This window comes from Vulpes lagopus, chromosome 16, assembly GCF_018345385.1.
Source record: "Vulpes lagopus strain Blue_001 chromosome 16, ASM1834538v1, whole genome shotgun sequence".
Lineage (NCBI taxonomy): Eukaryota > Metazoa > Chordata > Mammalia > Carnivora > Canidae > Vulpes > Vulpes lagopus.
In genome coordinates, this window is record NC_054839.1 from 54,086,125 (window position 1) to 54,112,934 (window position 26,810).

Sequence of the window (26,810 nt, forward strand, 5' to 3'; positions counted from 1 at the left end):
TAGGAAGCTCTATCTTCCGCAGACTTAAAACACAAAGGGGAACTAAGTTTGATGGACAAGAAAACCACTTCTGAAATCTAATTAAAAGGAATAAAGAGAATATTTGCTGTTAAGATTATTTATAAGGATTAAATGAGGGTGTACTTGCCACATAGCAAGCATTATATGTTTTTTAGATGAATATCATGGCCTGTTGATGTGTGTAGGCATGCAACCGCGTCTGTGGGGGAAAATATGGAATGACCTTCATGGTGTTCCCAGTTCTTTCTATTTTTCCTGAAGGAATGCATTTCTGTGGTGGTGAAGGAAAGAACTTGAGCATTTGGAGGTAGATAAGGCCACCTTCACATCCTGGCTCTTCCATCTGCTAGCTTTATGATTTTAAACAACTGATACTCTTTTTTGAGGCTCCGGATGTAAGACTGTTAGTTTGACCCTAGCTCAGTAGGAGTGGAGGTCTTGAGGAGTGGGCTCTGCTGAGTCTGTAGAGAGTCACCCTGCAGTGTAAGGGAACTGGAGGATACATGTTTTGATGCATCTCCCTGGCTCACCATCCAGGAAGCAAGACTTTCGAAGATGATGCCATGACATGCCATGGGAGTCTTCCCTAGTTTTGCCACTAAATGTGTCCCAAATTGCTCAAGATTGGTTGTCATTAAAACCCGGAGAATGGGGTCCCTATTGGAAGTCTGATAAAGAGCTCGAAAACCTGGTGTGTAGAGTGGCTAAAGGTATTAGGGGATGGAGGACAAATGGAAAAGAAACAGACCAGCTGCCAGATTAGGGTCTTTGATGTGAACAACTGTGGGAAGTCCCAACTGCACACAGGGGCTTGGAGGGAATCTCAGGATGTTACTAGGTAGTGGTATCCATTTTTCACTCAAAAGTTAAGATTTTTCTTTTCCGTTATACTTCAGAGCAATGATTCTTATCCAGTAGAGATTTTGTCCCCCAGGTGACATTTGGAAATGTCTGGAGTCATTTTTTATTTGCACATCAGGGGTGGGGGTTGCTATTGTCATCCAGTGGGCATCTAGAACTGCTGAACATCCTGCAGTACACAGGGCCACCCCACAACAAAGTATCCAGCTCAAAATGTCAGTAATGCCCAGGTAGAGCAATCCTACTCTGGAGGCCTTCCCTCCCTAAAGGAAGGAGAAGCAATCCTAGTATATACTGTTAGACTGGTGGCCATAAAAAAGGATAGTAGTCCAATTGCCTTTTCAGCAGAACAGGAGACTTGAATGTATTTTGAATATTTCCTGCACAACGAAGTATTTCATTGAATGAATAGTGTGGTGTTGCGGCTGCTGCTGTACCAAAACCAGACATTAGATCATAGAGTTGGAAATGATATTGAGACCAGTTCACCTCATTGCCTCATCACAATGGTGAGGTAAAGCCAAGATGGATTCTGCAACAGTAAAAGAGCTTCCCTGACAGTGACCTTGTTTCTGCTGTTCAGTTGGTCTTCTCTGTGTGGTCTCCTGTTGCTCCAAGTTTTATCTCCCCAGTTAGGGGGCAAGCTCAGGGCATCTAAGGGCTCTGGATTCTCCCTTTCCTGGGCCTCCTGCCATTCCTAACAAAGGGCAAGCCCTCAGGAAAGAAATGTTTAATAAAGGAAAGTCACCACCCAGCTTAATGTAGTCCAACAGGCTGACAACCTGGAAAAAAAAAATTAGGACAGGAAGAAGAAAACCATCCTCAGTGATGAATGTTCTAAAATTAGTGTCTGCAGTACAGGTATTGTATCTCCTCAGAATATTAATATGCCCTCAGTGGAATACATCATCGAGATTTTACTGGAAAATTAGAAAGGGCAAGGGAAGAGTTTCAGGCTGAAAGGATATTTTGAATATCTTAAGGGATTGAAATAAACAAATTAAAAAATGAATTTGTTATGTTCAGGACCCGATGAATGACAAGGCAGTAAGTTTTAGGTCGTCTTTATGGTGGCAGATGGGAAAGCCTCGGAGGATTCTTGTGTCCCAAAGAGCTTTTCATCAAAATATTTTCCAGATTCTTTGAGTTACAAGGAAGAAAACAAAAAAAGGTGTTTCCAACATACTCTGTTATGAAGGTTGTAACCCGCTCAAGATCACTTAGTGGCAAAGCCAGCACTAAAACACATTTTTTCAAGTATTAGACTGTTATCATGTTCTGCTTCACCTGCCATTTGTTATGGTGTCTTGACATTCCACCATTGACAGGTAGAGAGATAATAAGGTGATGGGTGTTTGGAATCAGGCATATGGATATGCATCCCAGCTTTGCTGCTCTGCTCTCTTTCTGTGGGGCTTGCTTAACTTTTCTGATTTTGGTTTTCTCATCTAGGAATAGAGAAAATAATTACCATGAGCAGTTTATTTATCTCTGTCGTGAAAGCTTCTGGGTCTCCTAAATCCCTATTGTAAAGCAGTTATTATAAGTTTTCATAACTTAGACGAGTGCTTCTCAGACTGATTCACGGAATAGTTGTTCTGTAAGCTGTGTTTGAGAGTTTTTTTGTGATTGTGTTTCATGACTAAATGAGCGTGATAGAGAACAATTAAACCAGGGTAAACAGACGTAGGGATTCTCAGAGTCTTTAATAACTTAATCAGGACTGTTACTCACCCAGAGGATATAATAAGCAGCATTGTACAAATTTGTGTGACCACAGAACTCTTTTTTCAGTGAAGCATCTGGGGGACACTGGTTTCCAAAAAAGACCGTTTGGGAATTATGGTAAGTTAATTGTATTGATGGACCCGTCCCTTGTTCCTGGACTCATTCATTCACTTGTTTTGGTCAGTCAGTTGTTAGCAGGTATGATGCAAACAGAGGGTTGGGAAATGCCATGAGGCTTACTCTCTTGCTACTCTTCATAATCATGATCTTAATCACACTCTCTTCTTACTCCATCATAGTTAGAGTTTACGCTAGGTCTAATCTCCTGGAAGGATGAGAAAAACTTGTGGAGGACAGACTTTTCATGGCTGAGGTCATTTGAGACATGCATGCCCCAAGCCAACCACCACCAGAAACATGATCCCAGCCAGTTACTAGCTGACCTAAAAAACATGCAAGTGAGCCCAACCAAGATCAGAGAAATTCCCTACTTAAATCACGAACCTGCAAATCTGTGAGCTAAATAAATGATTGTTGTTTCAGGCCATTCAGTTTTTGGGTCATCTGTTGTTATGTGTGGCAGTAGGACACTAATACAGAAATTGGAATGGAAGCTGATACAGAAATGAAATGTCCACACTTTGGTCCTAATTATTCATTTTGCCCCCATATGCAAAATATATTTGCTCCCTCCTCCCAAGATTCCTAAAAAAAAATCCCATCTAATCACAGCATCATGCTCAAGGTGCAGGATGTCAACATGTATTAACAGATCCAAATGTGACTTCTTGGATACAGTTCCTTTGAGTTGAAGATCTATGAATGAAGAAAAAAAAAAGCGATTTGTCCCCAAACCTAATAAAACCAGGTAAGAATAGGATAATTGTAGTACACTACCCCATTTAAAAAGAGGAAGAATGGGAAACACTTAAAGAGGTACTAGTTTATAGCAACTCTGAAGTGTAGCCTTGCAAATGCTTCCAGGACTGCCGATTCAGAGGAGTGGAATGTTCTTGATTAGGCCTCATTTCTCCCTGAGAGTGACTTTCCAGTCCATTGTTTTATGTAGCTCTGTGCTCTAACATGTGGGATATCTTTACTTTGTTACCATGCTTGGCCGTCTCTGTGCTTTGCACAGTATTCTCAGTCCGCTCCCTGTTTGTAGAAATGGAGAGCCCCGAGGCTTTCTAGACACTTTTTTTGATTGTCTCTGTTTCTTTTAGTATAAATTGGTGAGACTTTTGACAGTATGGTACCCTCAAACTTTTTGTGGATTTCTTAGTACAGTACCTTCAAACTTTTTGTGGGTTTCTTATAAATGTGATGAGCCAAAAGCAACCCCTACCATACTTTTAGAGCTAGATATCTCTCAGAGCTTAAGCACTTACTTGGGCAAGTCAGGTTGCTGTGGGACAATGCTCAAGATTTCTAGTAGCCTTGTCTAGCATACAGGATCTGCTAGGTTTTTCTTTCTTTCTTTCAGGGGTCATAATAAAAAGTCTTAAATATTTGATTGGATACTTGCCCTAGGATACATTTTACTTTGAGAATTTTTGCTAACCGGAGGATTAGAGATGAGCAACAATTTTGTTTTCCAGCTAAGAAGCTCTGGTCCCATTATAGTCCCTCTAAATTTCCTTACACAGTGGTCAGTTATTTTTCTAATCCTCTTCCTTGCTATAGAACCTTATCAATATGCAGGTAGTAAGAGCCGTGAACTTACTGAACCGAACTGACACCGTGAACACCTCCCCCCCCCCCCAGAAACATTACTGCTTAAATTCCAAACCTCATTAGTACATCTTCTGTTTTCTGAATAATCACATGTGGTGGTTCTACAGTATTTTTCTCTGCTGCTACATAACCCATGTCATTTTTTATATCCTTCTAGAGAAGTTTTCTTACCATTTTTCTAGCCTTTGTCCAATGCCTGGTCTCAAAGCCAATGCCACATTTTTTAGTTTTGGTTGTTGCAGTACCCTTATTCTAAGTAACTGCTGTATCAATTATCTGTTGCCTCAAATAATGCTACATAACAAGTCATCCCAAAATTCAGTAGCTTACACAACCATTTATTTAACTCACAAGTCTACAATCAACAGTTGAGAATGAATTGTGCTTCTTGTCTTTGACATGTTTTCTTGAAAGATCAACTGGCTTTCAGCTGATCTAGGATGGCCTTGGCTTGAGCCACTTGCCTCAACTGCATAGATTGTGCATCCTCCCATGGGCTAGTCCAGTGTGTTCTCGTAGCTGTGTCATAGTGCAAGAGTGTCCAAACCCAGTCATGCAAGGGGGCATGCAGAAACTTGCAGGCTCTTGTCAAGCTTCTGCCAACATCTCTTTGGCCAAAGCAGGGCAAATGGCCAAGTCCAGAGTTGGAGTGGGGGCAGATTACATAGTTGGAGGGAAAGAGGTGTGAGTACAGATTGGCCACTAAGTGGGGCCTGTTAATAATCTCCATCTACTATAGGAATTGTTTCTGTGAAAGTATTAGAATCTCTTGAGTTATAACCTTGCTCCAGTGCCTTCTTGGAACAGGGCTCACTGATGTTCTCATTGGTTAGCTATCTCAGGTTCTTTGGCTTTTCTGGCTTTTTCATAAATTTGTTTGGAATATTTTCAAATCCACCTACATTTCTTGCCAGTATTATCTTTTCAAAGTAAGTTCCATATGTTTATTACCTACAGGGTTGAGTGGTACCTTTTCATATTTGTCATAAGTTAAATCATTCTCATTAGAAGAGCAAATAACAGATTAAAAAAAATGTGAGGGAAGAATGTGAGGGGAAGGAATGATTTCCAAAAGCAGAGGTGTTTGAGTGTCAATGAAGTGAATGTGTGTAAATATGGCTACGTGTGTGTGTATACCTTTACATTGTGTGTGTACACAAATGTTTGTGAACATATACATTTTTGTATACATGTGCATCAGTGCATGTATATATGCATGGAGTGGGTGTTTTTTTTTTCATTAAAAAATGCCACTGTACTTGATCTGATCAATTAATAAGACAGTGAGATGAATACTCATAGGGCAAAGCCCAGTGGGAGAAGAAGGAAATAATGAAATAGGAATCAAAAGGGTTATAAGGACAAAGTAGGAGTTTGGAGCTCCTATACCCCAGCCGACACTTTCAGATTTGAGAAATTGGAGATGGCAGTTATGAGCAATTTGTCACTGCTTTTACCCCTATGTCCTTTGTTAAACCTGGATGCTAGGGAAAAAGGGCAATACATCTATGTTGTTGCCCTCCTGTAAAATGAAACAGAGTAGTGCCAGATAGATTTTATCTCTTTGATTTTCTCACTAAGATGTCACATCCTTATTAGAGATAGAAGACTAGGGGTAAGATATCTAGCCCTTTCTCTGTCTCAAGAGTGGGGTATTCTGTTTCCTCTGAAATATTTTATATTTGAGAACACACATCAGGTTTGTCTTTGCCAAGACTGTCTTCCAGGAGGCCTGGTTTGGGTTAGGAACTTGACTGGTTATTCATCCATTTCACGAATCCCTCAAGCCTCCCAGTGAAGTCACAGAAATCTGGTGTTCTCTGGAAGCCTGAGTTCTAGTTCTCCACAATGCACTGGGCTCTTGGGACCATGGGAGATTTCATGTTGTAATGTATTAAAATATTTGTTTTTCTAGGGAGGACTCAGGAAGCTGGCTCTCTTTGATATGTTAGTGGTAACCTCTGAGAGGAAATACTCTTAAGCTGGCAGGGGCCTGTGTGAGGCTGTGAGATTGGAAACTTGCTTAGAATTTTATAATCTTAGATGACCTAGTAAGACTTAGTCAATGGAGAGAATTACAGAATGACTCAATGAGATAGGTATTGCTACTGTCCCTATTTCAGAGATTAAGGGGTATGCTCACTGACTTGGGATAATTCCAGGAAAATGCTCTTGAATACCTCCCTATACTGTCTCTATGACCTGTTGTGACCAAAAGTCTGGAAGCTTCATTTACCAGCCCCTAGTAGTAAGCAGCAATGCAAAATACATGGCCCTAGACCGGCAGAGTCTAGATTTCACTGTCTTGCCTTTGCTACCTATAGTTACCAGGCCCAGCACCACAGAGCCCTTCCTTTGGCATGCTTTGAACCAGTTACCTTTCTCTGCTCAAAGAACAGATAATGAGGTGCAGAACCTTACTCAGTCACCGCTCAGCTAAGAAAGTGACAGATATCCTAAGACCTTATAGCACTTCCTATGTGAAGCTTGATTTACTGTGAATGTAAGTCATAAAAATGATGCATGATATGTTGATTTGATGTAACAATCAATGTCTAGTTAATAAACGGCTCACAGTGGTTTTCATACCTGAAGACAGTGTTTGATTTTCCAGCCCATACGTCACATTGTAGCTCAAAAAGTGCTTGAGAAACAAATCCTCACTTATGCATAAACATATTCAAAGGCAAAAGATTTATTTATTGATGAGAGCTTCAAATTGACCAATTTTTAGCTTTTTCTTCTGAAAAGAAGAAAGCTTTCCAAAAAAGAGATTGCTACCAGATGTAGTGGATTACACAGCACTTGCTTAGATATGAAAAGCAGATGAAATGGAATATTCTGGTTCCTGATTCAGCCTTATTCTTATCTACACATAGCTCTTCTTAAGTGAACTTGACAGTGTTGTGGGCTGATATTAAGATAGACGACTTTAGTAAACAAGGAAAAGGGTTTCACTCCCTACAATAGCAAATGGGCTTTATAATAGAAATTTCTTTGTGCAGGGGAAGATAACTACAATTTTCAACACACAATAAATATATTTGCTAGACAAAAAAATGCATTTCATTACGTGCAATGCACTTTCTATTGTACATTAACCACTTTTTTGCTTTGTGTAGAAAAGTACCATTTTCTACTGTAAAATGTCTGCAATTTATTTTTATGAGTCTGTTTTTCCTATGAAGTAAGAACATTCCATTACATAACCTCGTACTGATAAATGTACATTATATAAGAGGTGAAATATGCAGTACAAACATCTGAGCTTTTATTGTTTGGGTATCTGTACAGTTCTGAGAGTAGACAGTTAAAATTGTGGGCCAGAATAGCTAATTTTATTAACAACCAGTCTGTAATTACTAGGTTTACTGGAGTCATTTACTTTGATACTCTCAGCAACCATAATGGATATGTATGTTCTCTAAAATAATACTACTGCATACTTCAGCTACAGCCATAATTTTTCCTGATAATATCTCCACTGGGTTAAAAAAACATAATTAATACTTTATTTAATCCTTGCATACTGTATACCTAGTTGACTATCATTCAAAGTGGCACTTGCCCAGAGCCATATAGTTTCTTCACAGCTGAAGGTATTTGACCCTGATTACTGTTTACTGGAAATATACCAAATATGTTAAAAAAAAAAAAAAGCTGTAATAAAGAATTCCTACTCTCTATTTTCTCTGTCGTGAGGGTCACTGTCTTGTGTCTGGTGGCCTATACAAGTTACGAAAGTCCTTGCAGATTAGAGAATTAACAATTATTTTGTTTATGTCAGTCTTAACACTTGCACATATGTAATGGACTGTTTGTGGGGATGATGCTTGCCTTAAACTTACTTTATTCTTACATTTAGAAACATAAACAGGGGCAGCTGGGTGGCTCAGTGGTTGAGCGTCTGCCTTCGGCTCAGGGCGTGATCCTGGGGTCCTGGGATCAAGTCCCATATCAGGCTCCTCATGAGGAGCCTGCTTCTCCCTCTGCCTGTGTGTCTGCCTCTCTCTGGGTCTCTCATGAATAAATAAATTCTGTTAAAAAAAGAAGAAGAAACATTGTTTATCCCTAAGGACAAGGTAACAGGGAAAAAGGCTTGCCTACTTTGCTGCTTTGGGATGGTGTATCTAAAGAATGATTTTTGCAGAAACCAGTGGCTTCAGTCGGCCTGGCTCTGCATTAGGTGCTCCATGCATGCTGTCTTATTTATTCATCACAGCAACCCTGTGATGTAGGCTTCCACAGGACACATCGTGAATCTGGGACTAGCGCCTCAGTGTGGTTAAGTTACATGCCCCAGTCACAAGTCCAGGGAATGTTGGTATTGGGACTGGACTCCAGCACAGCCTGCATATTCTCCGATACAGTTTGAGCAATTTCTAAATCTCTGAAGCCCAGAAATGAAAATAAAATCCACATGGAAGCAAAAGAAGAAATTCTGAAGTGGTGGAACTGGAGACACAATATTTCTAGTGATCTAATATATAATTCACTATAATTTGTTTAACCCTGAAATGTTCATGTGTGATGTGCTGTACTTAAAAATATAGGCATATCTTGCGGGTAGGTTCAGTGCCAGACGGCTGTGATAGAGTGAGTATCGCAATAAAGTGAGTCAAGTGAATTTTTTGGCTTCCCAGTGCACATAAAAATCATATGCACACACTATACTGTAGTCTATTAAATGTGTGATAGGATTATGTTTAAAACACAATGCACATACCTTAATTAAAAATACTTTATTGCTAAAAACGTGCTAATCATCACCTGAGCCTTCAGTGAATCATAATCTTTTTGCTGGCAGGAGGGTATTGATACTGATAGCTGATCAGGGTGGTGGTCGACGGAGGTGGGGGTGACTGGCAATTTCTCAAAATAAGACAAAGAAGTTAACTGCATCCATGGACTCTTCCTTTCGTAAATGATTTCTCTATAGCAGGTAATGCTGTTTGATTCTAGGATTTCTATAGGATTTCTTCCAGAGTTGGCATCAGTCCTCTCAAACCCTGCTACAACTTTATCAACTCAGTTTATGTAATATTCTAAAGCCTTCGTTGTCGTTTCAACAATATTCACGGCATCTGCACTAGCAGTAGGTTCCATTTAAGAAACCGTTTTCTTTGCTCATCCATAAGAAGCAACTTTCTTTTGTTCTTTTCGTCACGAGGTTGCCTCAATGCAGCCCCATCTTCAGGCTCCATTTCTAACACTCATCTCTTTTGCTCTTGCCACCACGTCGGCAGTTACTTGATCCGCTGAAGTCTTGAACCCCTTTCAAGACACCTCTGAAGGCTGGTATCACTTCCTCCAAACTCTTGTTAATGTTGGTATTTTGACCTCTTCCCCAGAATCCCAAATGTTCTTAATGACATCTTCAGCATTTTCAGTTTACTTTGCCCAGGTCCATCGGAGGAATCACTATTTATGGCAGCGATCGCCTTATGAAGTATATAGACTTTTAGATTAATTTTGGAAATTTTATTTATTTTTGGATTTTAGCATCTGTTTAATTTATTCAGCATAACCACAGAGATATTGTCTTCATGCCGTCACACACAGACACAGATACAGCACGATATTCATATTTAGCCCAGAGCATTCCTTCCGAGGCTTGCTGATGTCTTCATAGGCCACAGCCCATCATTTAAATAATGGATGTTTTCAATGCCAGTTCCTCTTTTGACTTTCTCAGTATCTTCTGCAGACACCTTCATGACTCCAGCACACAGAGCATGCTGTTTTCCTTCTGCCATGATTGCAACAATTGACCCTACTACAACAGGGTGAAGTTTAGCTCCAGGAGACGTTAAGCCTGGACACATGGTAGTTGCTCCACTGAGTACAAATTTGATGGCTCCTTTATCAACTTGCTGGTGTGGCAGGATAAAAGGATATTTGTGAAGTAACCTTAGGGCTGAATAAAAAGGCCCATCTCTTTCTCTAAAAAATAGTAATTCTCCTTTTACTGTAAGGATTTCTCTATGTTCACGGCATCGCACTATTTTGACAGGATCTTTCTTAGGCATGATTTGATTAAGCCACGGTTGAATCCCTGGAAATTGTTCTATCAATTGATTCTTAATACCCTTTATAACTGAGGTTTTCAACTGGATGCTGTGGGACACATTTTCTTTTTCATCAGATTTCTTGAACATGATCCAAGGTGAAGAGGGCGACGATAGGGAAGGGAATTTTTGAAATTTTACCTCTAGTATAGTTAACATACTACGTTATATTCATTTCAGGTATACAATATAGTGGTTCAACAATTTTCTACCTTACTCAGTGCTCCTCATGACAGGTGTACCTTAATCCATATCACCTAATTCACCATCATCACCCATTCCTCCCCTCCCCCCACCTCCTCTCTGGTAACCATCAGTGTGTTCTCTGTAGTTCGGAGTCTGTTTCTTGGTTTGTCTCTCTCTTTTGTTTTGGTTGTTTGTTTCTTAAGTTCCACATATAAGTGAAATCATTTGATCTTTGTCTTTCTCTGACTTATTTTGCTTGGGATTGTATTCTCTGGCTTCATTCATGTTGCAACTGGCACAATCTCATTCTATTTTTGGTCGAATAATATTCCATTATGTATATATTACCATATCACCTTTATCTGTTCATCAGTTGAGGGACACTTGGCTGCTTCCATAGTTTGGCCATTATAAATAATGCTGTAATAAATAGGGGTGTATGTATCCTTTTGAATTAGTGTTTTAATATTTTGGGTGGGTAAATACCCAGTAGTGCAATTATTGGATCATAGGATAGTTCTATTTTTAACTTTTTGGGGAAGCTCCATACTGTTTTCCAGAGTGGCTGTACCAGTTTGCATTCCCACCAACAGTGCATGAAAGTTCCCATTTGTCCACATCTTCTGCAACACTTGTTATTTCTCATGTTTTTTATTTTAGCCATTCTAAAATGTGTGAAGTGTTATCTTTATGTAGTTTGATTTGCATTTCCCTGATAATCAGTGATGTTGAGCATCTTTTCATGTGTTTGTTGGCCATCTGTGTTTCTTCTTTGAAGGAATGTCTGTTCATGTCTTTGGCCCATTTTGTAATTGGATTATTTGTTTTGGGATGTTGAGTTGTATCAGTTCTTTATATATTTTGGATACTAACCCTTTATCAAAGATGTCATTTGCAAATCTTATCTCCCATTAAGTAGGTTGTCTTTTAGTTTTCTTGATTGTTTTCTTTGCTGTGCATAAACTTTTTATTTTGATAGAGTCCCAATGGTTTATTTTTGCTTTTATTTCCCTTGCCTCAGAAAGATACATCTAGAAAGATGTTGTTGTAGCTGATATTGAAGAAATTACTGCCTGTGCTCTCCTCTAGGTTTTTTATAGTTTTAGGTCTCACATTTAGGTCCTTGAGACATTTTGAATTTATCTTTGGGGTCCAGTTTCATTCCTTTGCATGTAGCTGTTCAGTTCTCCCAGCACTGTTTGTTGAAGAGGCTTTCTCCCATTGCGTTTTCTTTTCTCCCTGGTCAAAGATTGACCATATAAACATAGGTTTATTTGTGGGTTTTCTATTCTGTTAAGCTGTGTGCCTTGTTTTGTTCAGTACCATACGGTTGATTACTATAGCTTTGTAGTATAACTTGAAATCTGGAATTGTGATACCACCAGATTTTTTTTCCTTTTTCAAGATGGTTTTGGCTATTTGAGGTTTTCTGTGGTTCCATATAAATTTTGGAATTGTTTGTTCTAGTTCTTTGAAAAATGTTGTATTTTGGTAGGGATTGCATTAAAGCTGTAGATTGCTTTGGGTAGTTATGGACATTTTAGCAGTATTTGCTCTCCTAATCCATACAGATGGATATATAGTTTTATAGTCTTCAGAGTACAAATCTTTTAACTCCTTGGTTAAGTTTATATTCCTAGGTATCTTATTTTTGGTGCAATTATAAATGTGATTGTTTTCTTAATTTCTTTTCTGCTGCTTCATTATTAGTGTATTTAAATGCAATAGATTTCTATACATTGATTTGTATTATGCAGGTTTACTAAATTCATTTATTAGTTCTAGTAGTTTTTTGGTGGGGTCTTTATGGTTTTCTATATAGATAGAATATCATGTCACCTGTAAATAGTTTTATTTCTTTCTTACCAATTTGGATGCCTTTTATTTCTTTTTGTTGTCTGATTGCTATGGCTAGGACTCCCAATAAATGTTAAATATAGTTAAATAATAAACTATGTTAAATAATAGTGGTGAGAGTGGATATCCCTGTCTGTTCTTGACCTTAGGGGATACACTTTCAGTTTTTCCCCATTGAATGTGATGTAAGCTTTGGGATTTTCATATATGGACTTTATTATGTTAAATATGTTCCCTCTGAACCTACTTTGTTTGGGGTTTTTATCATGAATGGATGTTTTACTTTGTCAAATGCTTCTTCTAAGTCTGTTAAAATGATCATAAGGTTTTTACCCCATCTTGTTGATGTGATGTATCACATTGATTGACTTGCAAATATTGAACTACCCGTATATCCCAGGGATAAATCCCAGTTGATCATAGGGAATGATTTTTTTAATGTATCAATGGATTCAGTTTGCTAATATTTTGTTGAGGACTTTTGCATTTGATTCATCAGAAATACTGGCCTATTATTCTCTCCTTTTGTTATGTCTTTATTTGGTTTTGGTATGAGGGTAATGAATGAATTTGAAAGCTTTTCTTCCTCTTCTAATTTTTGGAATAGTTTGAGAAGAATAGTTACCAACTTTCTTTAAATGCTTGATAGAATTCACCTGTGAAACCGTCTGGCCCTGGACTTTTGTTTACTGGGATTTTTTTTTTTAATTATTATTACTGATTGAATTTCAGTGCTGGTAATCAGTCCTTTCAAATTTTCTATTTTTTTCTGAATTCAGTTTTGGGAGGTTATATGTTTCTAGGAATTTATCCATTTCTTCTAGGTTATCCAGTTTGTTGGCATGTAATTTTTCATACTAACCTCTTATAGTCTTTTGTATTTCTGTGTTGTTGGTTGTTATTTCTCTCCCCCTTTTTTATTTAAAGATTTTATTTATTCATGAGATAGAGAGAGGCAGAGACACAGGCAGAAGGGAGAAGCAGGCTCCACCCAGGGAGCCCGACGCAGGACTCGATCCCGGGTCTCCAGGATCACACCCTGGGCTGAAGGCAGGCGCTAAACCACTGAGCCACCCAGGCATCCCTGTTTCTCCTGTTTTATTTCTGATTCTGTTTATTTGAGTACTCTTTTCTTTGTTTTCCTTTTTTTAAATTTTTTTCCATGAGTCTGGTTAAAGGTTTATTGATTTTGTTGATCTTTTCAAACAACCAGCCCCTGGTTTCATTGATCAGTTCTATTGGTTTTGTTTTGTTTTGTTTTTTTTTTTGGTTTATATTTTGTTTATTTCTGCTCTGATCTTGGTTATCTCCACAAAGTGTTTTTCTTAAATAATAAACTGTGAAAGTCAGAATTATGCCTTGATCCATGGGCTGATGAATGGATGTTGTGTTAGCAGGAATGAAAATAAAATTAATCTTGGCTGTACATTCTTCATCAGAGCTCTTGGGTGTTCATGTGCATTGTTAGTGAGCAGTCATATCTTGAAATGAGTCTGTTTTTCTGAGCAGTAGGTCTTAACAGAGAGGTTAGAATATTTAGTAAATCATGTTGTAAGCTGAGATGTTGTCATCCACGCTTTGTTCTTCCATTTATAGATCGTAGGCAGAGTAGACTTAGCATAATTCTTGAGGGTCCTAGGATTTTCAGAATGCTAAAGGAGCATTGGCTTTAACTTCAAGTCACCAACTTCATTAGCCCCTAACAAGAGTCCCTCTGTCTTTGAAACTTTGAAACCAGGCATTGACTTCTCTCTTTCTCTTATGAAAGCCCTCGGTGGCATCTTCTTCCAATTGATGGCTATTTTGTCTATGTTGAAAATATGTTGTTTAGTGTAGCCACCTTCATTAATTATCTTAGCCAGTTCTTCTGGATAACTTGCTGTAGCTTCTACATCAGCACTTGCTGTTTCACCTCATATTTTTATGTTGTGGAGACCAACCTCTGCCAGCTTCAAACCAATTCTGCAGCTTCCTCACCTTTCTCAGCCTTTGGAGAATTGGAGAGTTAGGGTCTTGCTCTAGATTAGGCTTTGGCTTAAGGGAATGTTGTGGTTGGCTTGATTCTCTATCCAGACCACTCAAACTTTCTTCATATCAGCAATAAGACTGTTTGGCTTTACCATTCATGCGTCTGCTAGGTTTTAATTTTCTTTGAGAACTTTTCTTTTACATTCACAAATGCAGAAGAAACAATTTAGCTATTTGGCACAAGAGACCTAGCTTTTGGCTTGTCTTGGCTTTTGACATACCTTCCTCATGAGTCCTTTCTAGCTTTTGCTTTGAAGTAAGAGATATGCAACTCTTCCTTTCACTTGAACACTTAGAGGCCATTGTAGGATTATTAGTTGGCCAAATTTCAGTCTTATTGCATCTCAGGGAGTAGGGAGATGGGGGGGAATGGCCAGTTGGTGAAGCAGTCAGAACACATGTAACATCTATCCTTTAAGTTTGCCATCTTAAATGGATGTGGTTTGTGGCGCCCCAAAACAATTACAATAGTAACATCAAAGGTCACTGATAATAGACCTAATAATAATGAAAAGTGTGAAATATTGTGGGTATTACCAAAATGTATCACCGAGAAATGAATGAGCAAATGCTGTTGGAAAAACGGTGCCAAGAGACTTGCTTGGTGCAGGGTTGCCACACACCTTCAATTTGTAAAACCCACAATATCTGTGAAGCACAATAAAATGAGATGTGCCTGTATAGTTTATTCAGATACTAATGACAGACTGATTGAATATTCATGTTAACCTTTTACCATTTTGATAGAAAGTAAACCAAGCTGTAGAATTTTAGGCATCTCTGACATCTCTTTATTTTCTCAGTTTATGAGAAGAAATTGAGTATTATGGTAAAATAGTTCTGTTTTCAGGCTAAAACATCTTTTACTGAGTGCAACAAACAGAGCAGCCATTTTTAGTAAAAGGATTAAAAAAAATTTTCAAGTAAAACATCCCCAACCCACACCAAGAAAAAACCAACTTGTTGCATATCACATTGTTGCGTGGATATTTGTTCAAACAGTCTTGTTTTCTATGCAATCACTACCAGCTTTTTCTACTTTTATCATTTCATTTTTATCACCCTTGGTGAAAATGAGAGATTTACCCAGATGGAAACAAGCTTCTTTACACTTTCACATATTGTTTTTGATGTGGTTTAATAAAAGTACTTAAGTATTTTTAAACACAGACAACTGGTTTTTCCTTGCTGCAATAGGTAAAGGATATCTAATCCAGCAAGAAGAGTTCTCACAGTAGAATATTAGTTAGCCTTAAAAAAGGAATGACACTCTGACTCATGCTGCAACATGGGTGAGCACTGAAGACATCAACCCCGTGAAAGAAGTGAGACACAGAAGGACAAATACCATGTGTCTCCATCTCTATTCTAGAAAGCTGTTATAGGCAAATTCAAGGAGACACAAGGTAAATAGGCATCAGGGGCTGGAAGGTGGGGTGAAGGGAGTTAGTTTTTAATGGGTACCTTAAAGTTTTTTGGTGGGGACGATGATGAAAAATTATAGTGGTGATTGGTAGCGTAACTTCATAAATGTATTTAATGTCGCTGAATTGTAGATTACAAATGGTTTAAGTGATAAATATTATGTATAGTTTGCAACAAGGAAAAACATCTTGAAAAAGAAGGTAAGAATTCCGCCAAGATCTTATAACTAAGGAGCAGAAAGTTCTAGCCTGGATTACTGGACCTGATGCCTGAGTATGTTCTGGTTCAGCAAATTTGTTAAGTTCCTGGGTGGCTCCTTCTTTCATTCATTTGGTTCATTCTGTTGGTAAATATTTATTTAAAAATAGAGAAGTCGTGGCATGTCATATTAGACTGAGGACTGGAAATAGGAGTAAGGGAGACTGTGTGGGACTGGGATAAGATAGCTGTATTCACAAATAATTAAAATACGGTAGAAAGGCTGCAGTAGAAATACAATGAATAGTGATGGGAACACTGGAGAGGAGGTTCCTGAGGGCATCAGGGCTTCACAGAAGAGTTGATAATTTATTTGGGTTTGAACTTTGTGAGGGAATTGGTTGCTTTCTGTATTTCAGTAATACGTAGTACATGAACACTTACATTCTTATGCCTTGGAATCTTGGATCTAAGATATCTGCAGGCTTTTCAGATATTTTGTAAATTGTTTCCCCTAAGGCTATGAGAAAACTTGTTCCTGGAGGCATCAAGACATGTTGGTTTGTTCTCTGTTCTGTTTTCTTTTTTTTTTTTTTTTCTGTTCTGTTTTCTAAAAATTTATAAGGAAAACGACTTTGAGAAATAATTCAAAGTAAATGAGACACATTTAGCTCTCACAAAGAGCTTGTAATCTAATAGGGAGAGAATAAAGACAGCTGGGCAGTAAGTGTCTTAAGAAACAGTCAATATGGGATGGCCATGGAGAGACTGGAGAAGTGACTTCTGCTGGGAGATGGAGCAGAACTTCATGGGTGCGGGGCTTTGCACTTTCCCCTTAAGTGAATTTTGTAAAACTGTGGTAACTAGATGTGATAAGGTCATTTTATTTGGATAGAAAGGTATGAACAAAAGCAGAAAGGCAGCAAATACTTAGTCCTATTCAGGGGCGCAGTATAAAAGCAAGCCCAAAAGATCCATTGAGGCCAGGTTATGAGGATCTCCAAACTTTCGATTTTCTGCTTGTTCTAGAAGTCCAGGAACCATGATTTGTTACCGGTAGATTTGCAAGAGAAGGGCTAAAGAGTCTTCATACTCAAACCCATATTTATGGGATGGTGGAGAAAAAGGAGAGCAAAAGCGGTGATCCAGAAGCACTGGGTGGACACTGGGAACCTGGGAGGGGTGGGAATACGTTGAACTAGAAACGTGACCTAGTGTGAAGAACATATTTTGGAGTCGGCTCTTGATTCAAATCCTGTAATCAACATTTTCTGGGTAGACTTGGCCAAAATTCTTAGAACTTCTGAGCCTCATTCTCCTTGTGTGACAAATGAGGACGATAGTGTCTTTATGTAGGATTATCCTGATGAAAAAGAATGGGGTGACACACATGTGTAGAATCCAGATGGCCCCAGCTGATCCCTATGGTCTCTTCTGAATCTGAATGTGAAATAATTTAGAAATTTTTCCTGCAAAGGTAAGTTATTCACATATGTAACTCATGTATTTCTAGACAATTAGTATAATGAATTTCAAGTATCAATAAAAACACCACAGCCAAAATAGATTCTCCTGGTGTAAAAACTTATCTCCGGGAATTAGTCAAATATTTTGGAAGCCAGGTTAACCATTTCAGTCCTCTACTTGCCATTTCAGGCTCAGAACAGTGTGTTTAGGCAGTGGTGTTTTCTTGTCCAACCTAAGGTCTGTCCAATTCCTTTTCCTGATTGGAGCTCTACGTTAGGGTTTTACTCTGTTGTGTATCCTTCCACTAAGGTGATTACCGGCAATACTTGAAAGTGTGAATGCACATTTGAAAATATCTCCCATGGTTTCCATCAGAAATAGTCTAGACTGTGGTACCTTGTGTCCCTACCAGACTTTTTGTCTTTAACTAGCCAGTTTATGGAAATATCTTTCTTCTAATTATTCCTCAGGCAAACCTCTTAGGTTTTCTGTTTGATGATGACATTATTTGTAAATGAGGTCATCTCCTTTCCTACGGTTTTATCCTTATTTGCATGTCCTGACCTAGAGATAAGTATGTCAGGATGATGATGGTGGTGGGAACCAATAGATGGTATTAGAAAGACCTCTAGTGTTTCAGTATTTAATAGGATACTGACATTTAGTTTGAATCCCATAGCACCCTAGTTATATCTTTCCTGTCACCTGGCTCACATTATATAGCAACTTTTGGGAAAAATTGTCTTTTTCCTATGGAACTCTGAGGTCATTAAGGACAAGGTCTTTTCGGGATCCCTGGGTGGCGCAGAGGTTTGGCGCCTGCCTTTGGCCCAGGGCGCGATCCTGGAGACCCGGGATCGAATCCCACATCAGGCTCCCAGTGCATGGAGCCTGCTTCTCCCTCCGCCTGTGTCTCTGCCTCTCTCTCTCTCTCTGTGTGACTATCATAAATAAATAAAAAATTAAAAAAAAAAAAAAAAGGACAAGGTCTTTTCTTCCTCATCTCCATATTTGCAGGATTAGCACTGAGCCTGAACATAACCTACAGATGTTTATGGGAGGCCTGAATAAGTACCTTAATGTATCAGGGCTCAATAAAAAGATCCTGAAGACAATAACTTCCTAATAGGAAATTGTGAACATCTTTTCAGAATTTTCAAGATTCACTGTTTAGCTGTCTTCCTAAAAAATGTTTCATTTAAAAGTGATATCTTGAATACTTGTCTTTTTTTTTTTTTTGTGATTTTTACACAAGCAGAAGGGAGATACATCTTAAAGCTCTGTTCTATCTGTAATTAAAATAAATCGTGAAAACCCAAATTCTAACCAAATTGTTGGGCCAAATGTGATTTCTTTAATTCCTTTTCTAACTTCTCTGTTTTCTAACAAACATACAAATAAATAAATCCAGGAATTAATATTAACTAGTTGGTTATTTTGTATTTGCCTATGCAGACAAAAAATAATGGTAATATTTATGTTGATTGTGTTTGGATCAAGGCATTGGTATTTTATTTTATTTTTTTATTTTTTATTTTTTTTAAAGATTTATTTATTTATTTATGATAGACAGAGAGAGAGAGAGAGAGAGGCAGAGACACAGGCAGAGGAACAAGCAGGCTCCATGCACCGGGAGCCCGATGTGGGATTCGATCCCGGGTCTCCAGGATCGCGCCCTGGGCCAAAGGCAGGCGCCAAACCGCTGTGCCACCCAGGGATCCCGGCATTGGTATTTTAAAACAGTACCTACCCTAATGCTATATAATCTCCTTTTCTTGGTACTTCCCATTTTAGTTCTTATAAAACATCAAAAATGATGTTTTGTCTCAGTCATTCATATAGATAGTCATCGAAAAATAGTGGGATATGAGATGGGACTGAATAATGTGAAAAAGACTTCTTAAAGGTGAATTAAGGTATATCGAAGAATAATTTGCAAAACCTTTATGGCAGAAGTCATATTTATTGAAAAAAATTAATATCTTTGCTATAAAATTTGTAACAGGAATATTTACCGAATGTTTATTTTGATGCATAAACCTGAATATTACATACCAAGTACAAGACAGTAGCACTAGCTTTTCCTTATTTACATTTTATGAAAATTGTTATGCAGTCCATGTTAAAAGAACTTATGATGGAGAATTGTTACATTAGAAAAATAATATTCTTGATAAAGCATTCTCAAGGAGTCCAAGGAGTCCAGTCACATTTTCTGCCTCTTCAATAAGGCAAAAGTCCCTGGAATAGCATATAACTTAATTTACAAAATACAGTAAATGTTCAGACACATATTCAAGTTTTCTTTTGGTATGATTTTTTTCTTCACTGTAAAATTACTTTTTATTTTTATTTTTGTTTTTATTTTTTTTACTAAAACAGACTTTCAGGAAAATGTCATTGAATGATTTCAGCTATACATTACCTATACAACTCTGTAGCCTAGCGACAACCATTGCTACACCGTCATTAACTTTAAATATTTTGCTTGGTGAGCTATTCTCAAACGTAGCATATTTTAAGATTTTTGCCATCATTATGACCGTGGAATCGTTGGTTTTCATAGGAAACAGATCTGTCACAGTATGAAGCTTTGTGTTAGGGAACTGGTACACAATCACATTGCCACTCACAGGAGAACGCCACAGATGTAAGTGAAGGGAGGCCCCGCTGGCTCCGCAGGGGCCCCACGTGGGCCTGGGCTCAGCCTCCAGTGCTCACGCCACACAGCCCTCGCCGAGTTCAGGCGGCTTCGTTTCCGGAGACACGTGTTCACTCTTCACAGTTAGGTCGTTTTAATCCCTTCGAAGGCACACAGCTTCCACCTTTTCTCCAGCGTTGCTCCCACGCCTGTGAATTCCTGTTTGAACATGCGTGGCAGCCTCATCAGAAGCATTTCAATTTCGTTTGCAGAGATCTGTTAGAAAGGAATAAAAGTCACTTTCGGAAACAAGACTCCTCTGAAAGGAGGCAAGGGGTTGGGTTAAGGATGCACCGCCCCAGTGACACAAATGACATCATTTGGCTGTCAAGTCATGTGCTTAGGAGACACGTGCTGGTAAAGTGCTGGATGTGACTGTCCTGGTCTGGAGCAGCAGCTGGGGGTGAGCAGGAGACAGGGGGGTGAGAATTCCAGGCTCTCCCCCTTCTTGGGGTTGGCTGGCTTACCCGGTGGGGCCATGCGGGAAAAGCACCCCCCACCTTGATATGAAAGATGAGAGTGGGATTGAAGGGGGCTAAGAGCGAGTTCTCCTGGTGCCCTCACCCTCTTCTACAAAGTCAGGGCCAACTGGTGTATGGGTAGATGTCTGGCCACCCTAACTTCTTTCTCTTTAATTAAATCACAAAAGTTTAGAGAGAAATGAAAACCCAGAACCTATAACCATGAAAGTTGCAACATCCATTCTTAAAATCCAGGTAGTTTTTAATTTTATTCTTTTAAAGTTTTATTTATTTAAGTCATCTCTACACACCATATGGGGCTCAAATTCATGACCCCGAGATCAAGAGTTGCACATTCTTCTGACTGAGGTAGTCAGGTGCCCTTCCATGTAGTTTTTTAATGCAACTTCTTTATTTCTTTTTTCAAAGTAAAAAAATTTTTAAAAAGATTTTATCTATTTGAGAGAGAGACAGAGATAGCGAGAGAGAGCATGAGCAAGGGGGAGAGGGAGAAGCAGTTTCTCCACTCAGCAAAGAGCCCAACGTGGGCTCCATCTCAGGACCCCAAGACCATGACCCGAGCTGAAGGTAGATGCTTAACCAACTCAGCCACACAGGTGCTCCCAGGTAGCTTTTTAATGCAACTTTTTTTTTTCTACTACCAGTTTTTCTGTATTACATACATTTTTATACTGTAATTCATTTTACCTTAAAAAAAAAAAAAAGGACATATCAGGAATCCCTGGGTGGCTCAGCAGTTTGGTGCCTGCCTTCAGCCTGGGGTGTGATCCTGGAGTCCTGGGATCGAGTCCCACATTGGGCTCCCTGCACGGAGCCTGCTTCTCCCTCTGCCTGTGTCTCTGCTTCTCTCTCTCTTTCTCTCTGTGTCTCTCATGAATAAATAAATAAAATCTTAAAAAAAAAAAGGACATATCAACCATAATCCTTCTTCTCTAACACAGCCAGTGCTCTTGTTTTCCTGTCTTTGCTTCCCAGTCCATGCACTTGCCTGGCAATCTCATATTCATATAGCTGGATGGCTAAGACCCTGGAACTAGGGCGGCTAACATTGTTTGAATCCTGTATCTACTATTGTTATGAGCTAAATGACTCCAAGATAATTAGTCTCTCTAAGCCTCAGCAAATGGGAATAACAACACGCAATAGGGAAGTATGAAGACTACTGGCTTAGCATAGATTTGGCACTAGAAGTGGTTATTGAATCAGACCTATTATTATTTTTCATGGTACAGTCAACTGAATAGATATCATCTTATAGTCTACACTTTGCATTTAACGTTTAAATGTTGAATAAATTTAATGTTTATTTTAAAGAGAGACCAAATAGACCAGGAAGTCAAATCAACTGTTCATTTAATGTTCACATGGAAAAGATTTCACAGGATATATTCAATATTCCTAGGCCTATAACAAAAATACCTTTCGAGGCAGTCCTGAAAGTTAAAATAAATCGCATTCTAAAATTTGTATGTGAATTATTTTGAAATCTGAATGCATTTTCCCCACAAAGCCAGGTTAAAGGGTTATTAGATTGTCACGTCAACCCACAAAGGCCTACTGAGCAGGTGATTAAAAGGTTCATATGATTTTGAACCATTTCATTTCAGTGAGCACTGAGCAGAATGCCTTCACCAGCATCCCCGTTCCACTGTCCCCACACTCCTATGGGGTACGTGGGGCAAAAATGTCAGGATCTATCTCATTTTTATAGCCAAGAAAATGGAGTGAGCTGCAGAGAGTTAAGTGCATCTTCAAAGACAGAACTGGGGGGACGCCTGAGTTGGTTCAGTGGTTGAGCATCTGCCTTCAGCTCAGGCCATGATCCCAGGGTTGTGGGATTGAGTCCCGCATCAGGCTCCCCGCAGAGAACCTGCTTTTCCCTCTTCCTATGTCTCTCTCTCTCTCTCTCTCTGTGTCTCTCATGAATAAATAAAATCTTAAAAAAAACTGGGAAAAAACCCACAGCTTATGCCTGGGAAGTAGGCATTGGTATGCTTTATGTGCCCTGAGTGATTTCAGCAAACTGGGTGAAGAGCCAGGAGTGTAGTGCTTTCAAAATATCAACCACCTGGGGTTCTTGTTAAAAAACTCAGATCCCCCAGCCTCTTTTCTGGAGATTCTGATTCAGCTGATCAGGGGTGTAGTTCATCTACTCTATTTTTAACAATCACCCGGCTAATTCTTAAGATCAGGAATATTTGGGTTAAGAATGGGGCTTTAAATCAAACAGGCTTGGATTTTATTTTATTTTTCAATATTTTATTTATTCATGAGAGACAGGGAGAGAGAGAGAGAGAGGCAGAGACACAGGCAGAGGGAGAAGAGGCTCCATGTAGGAAGCCTGATGTGAGACTTGATTCTCGGACTCCAGGATCACGCCCTGAGCCAAAGGCAGACGCTCAACCACTGAGCCACTCGGGCGTCCCCGGGCTTGGATTTTAATCTGGGTTAGGACAACCTGTGTAACCATGGGCAGGCCATCTAAAAGCTCTTAATTCTCTGTTTCTTCATGTGTATAAGAGAAATACTCTCTCCATCTAATCGTGAGGATGAGACATAAAATGCACCATGGTGCCTGGCACAAATGCTTTCTCTCTCTGTACATAGTAGGCAGTGACGATAAAATACGACCCTCTGTTACCAAAGGTTTTGTGATAAGTGGGTCAAGTTCTGTGTTTCTAAGCCAAAAGCAAACAAGTACAGAGAAGTGTGTGGTCAAACCCAGTTTTTGCTTGGTCCACAAGGCAGTTTCCTGAAGCCAAGCTGTCCTCTTAACCTCCTTTCTGTCCTTTGGAGGAGGACAGCACAGGGCATCTACAGTAGGCTCCCATCTCCATTCAAGGGATACCCCTGAGATGAGCCATCCTTCCACAGAGACGCCCACAGATCCAGGCAGCAGCCACCCAGGCACAGGTTTGTTTTCAGGATAACTATACCTCTCTTGGAAAAATTAGGGAAGGCGCTTTGTATGATTCATTAGGAAGGAGAGAAAAAGCTGAGTTCTTGAGGGTAAAAAGTAAAATATCTGATCTAAAGATAATACCTGTGTAGGCCGCCAGCCGGGGTCAGGGCAGGCCGTGCCACCCAGCAGCCCTGCACTGATTGGGAAAAAAAAGTGACCGCTCCTAATTCCTAAAAGCCTTGTCCTCGCCAGACTTTTTAAAACACTTTTGTTAATTCTCACTATAATCTCAAGACATAGGGAGCAATTTACAGATGAGGAACTGAGGTCCAGATTAGGTCCCTTATGCAGGGTAACCCAGGCACTGAGTGTGGAGCTGGGTGCAGATCCAGAGACTCCTTGGCCTTGTTCTTTTTTTTTTTTTTTTTAATTTTTTTTAAAGATTTATTTATTTTTGATAGACAGAGAGAGAGAGAGAGAGAGAGAGAGAGAGAGAGAGGCAGAGACACAGGAGGAGGGAGAAGCAGGCTCCATGCCGGGAGCCTGACGTGGGACTCGATCCCGGGACTCCAGGATCGCGCCCTGGACCAAAGGCAGGTGCTAAACCGCTGAGCCACCCAGGGATCCCCTGGCCTTGTTCTTGAACACGGATGCCAACTGCCACAGGGACTGTGGTGTGAGCACCGGAGACAGTCCTCTTGGTCACTGTCTCTCTGTTGGTGGCAGGGGCCCCTTGGGGACGGGGTCTGTGTCCTGGAGGGCAGGTCAGTGGTGAGTAAGACTCGAGGGTGCTATCAGCATCAGTAACAAGAAACAGTTCCCAACTGGACCAGCTCATACACATTCCAGTGTTCATGCTTAGGTGCCCCTACATAAACCCTTCACCAGAACAGCAAGCAAATCATGGGGAATCTTGTTTTCTGTGTGGTCTTCTGACCCGAGGCTAGACTTGAACCACAGAGGAAGCAGGAGAAGCCAGCAGGAGGAGAGAGGTAGTCCTCCCTTCCTGAGGCCTCATGGCCAGACACAGTGTGTGTGCTTCATGGGCATTATCTCATCAGAAAGCTCTTTAAACCAGCCAACAGACTCCTCACTTGCTGGAAGAAAGAAATGTTGAGGGAAAACATTTGGAATCCAGTCATGGAATGACCATTAACCAGCTTCATCATCTTGTCTAAATCACTTAATCTCTTTGGGTGTTCCCTCATTTGTAAGACAAGGGAATTGGAAAGAAACTCACTGAAGGCTCTGAGGGCTCGGATTTGAGTGCTGGCCCCACCATCTGTTAGCACTGGTCTTTGGGCAAGCTATCTGAAATTCCTCTGACCACTAGGTTGTGGCAAAGCTCGCAAACTGAGAGAACATGATAGATCTCCTGTGCGCTTTATTTTTCAAAGATTTTATTTATTTATTCGTGAGACAGAGAGGCAGAGACACAGGCAGAGGGAGAAGAAGGTTCCATGCAGGGAGCCCGATGTGGGACTCATCCCAGGACCCCGGGATCACGACCTGAGCCAAAGGCACAAGAAGAAGGACCCAGGCGTCCTTCTTGTGCACTTTAAAGCACAAAAGGCAACCAATACTTAAGTAGCACTTGCTGGGTGCCAGATACTGTTGGGTTTTTCATGTAGTAAGTCATTTAATACACATGGTAACCCATAAAAACCCATTTTACAGAGGGTAACATTCAGGCATAAAGACATTAAATGAGTCACCCAAGGTCACACAGATAAGAAGTAGTGAAACTGGGATTTGAAATTATTATTATAATAAAAATAATCATTTTTATGATTATGAATTTTTAATCATAAAAATAGTTCGAGTGATCAATTAGCCATTCCTCGGATCTTGACAGAGCTGGAAGTTAGTGTAATGGAATAAGCTTCTTCAAAAGTAGTTAATGCTAAGTTGTCTTTGGTAGTGCAAGGTGACCGCCTCATTCTGTCGTAAAGATGTAAATACTATAGACAGGATGTGTCACAATTATGGAACACACCACCTCAAGTGAACTCCTACCGAAAATCTCCATTTAATAAGGCTCTCAGATAAATTCTAGAGCAATCTCTGTAAAGATGTTTTGTATCTCATGCTAGAAGAAAGATCAAGGAGAAACTGCTTTTAACTGCTTAATTTGATGGTTTTTAAAACTTTCTCTACCCTGACAAAATAACTTTTATGATGTATTATGTTTTGGGGTCTTCCAGACAAAGTGAAAATTTAATTTGTCTTTTTTTTTTTTTTTTTTTTTACCCTCTGGCTAAAAAGAATTTTGATGTTACAAATATTTCATTTGCTTTAATTCTGTTTTCTCCTCCTCCTAAATCATTTGTCTGCTCTTGTAATTTTGCCTTTGCAGCATCCCTTAATCTTCCCCCTGATAATTTCTTGGTTTTGAGAACTGAAAGAGTCCTGGGGTCATCACCCAAAACAAAGCACTCAGACCTCACTGGCCAGGCTCAGGGTGAAGTGTACCCATTCCCCCATCGGTGTGGAGGATTCCCTTCTCCAAATCCATTCTGAGGTCAAGGCCTGTTTGTCCTTGATGGAACCCACTGGGGGCCGGGGGGTAGGGGTGTGCTGGCCCAGCTGCTGAATGGTGAGGCTAGAACTCCGTGCGGGGCTACAGATGCCCAATCCAGCCCTGCTTTCATGGCACCATGTTCCTCTCAAGTACCCGTGGTGAAGGGGCTTCTGTGTGGCATTGCCGTAGAGGCTAGAGACCAGTGCTGTGCTTGTAAAATCACATTCACCCAAACACCGTGTTTGTGGTGCTCTAGAAAGTAGGGAAGATGGTCAGAGATGTGATGCTTTTATTATCCGCTTACTCAGCTGGCTTTGGTTCCAAGAAATTGGTGGTCTGTGTATTTTCAATCTTTGATGTTGTCGGTGGATCCCTGCCACCTCTGTTTTGTTAAAAATTTTCTAAGTCTGGCATCTGTTCTTTTAGGAGGATTGATTTGTTCTAATTAATTTAAAAAAAAAAAAAGAAAAGAAAGAAAAGATGAGAAGGAATAAAGGCTCTGTGTAACCAAGGGGCTTGTGTGGTGGTAACACTGCAGAGGTAATTTGTAAGATCTGCTTGATTTATTTTCTGATTTGCTGACTCCAGCCCAAGCCCACTGCCTCCTTGCCAGGCCTCTAAGCATGTATAT

General features: G+C 39.7%; 2 protein-coding genes across 3 annotated transcripts in view; both read right to left on the reverse strand.

Moving 5' to 3' along the window:
* Window positions 1–9,932: 9,932 nt before the first annotated feature.
* Window positions 9,933–10,502, reverse strand: LOC121476919 (malignant T-cell-amplified sequence 1-like). Its single transcript, XM_041731062.1, has one exon. The coding sequence runs from the start codon at window positions 10,500–10,502 to the stop codon at window positions 9,933–9,935; it is 570 nt and encodes a 189-aa protein (XP_041586996.1).
* Window positions 10,503–19,443: 8,941 nt separating this feature from the next.
* The window catches only part of ENOX1 (ecto-NOX disulfide-thiol exchanger 1), a 247,744-nt gene continuing 240,377 nt past the window's right edge, over window positions 19,444–26,810 (reverse strand). For both annotated transcript variants that reach the window (XM_041730978.1, XM_041730979.1), the window contains exon 15: window positions 19,444–20,490. In XM_041730978.1, the coding sequence (XP_041586912.1) occupies window positions 20,359–20,490 (132 nt within the window). In that variant the 3' untranslated portion in view covers window positions 19,444–20,358. The remainder of the gene's footprint in view (window positions 20,491–26,810) is intronic.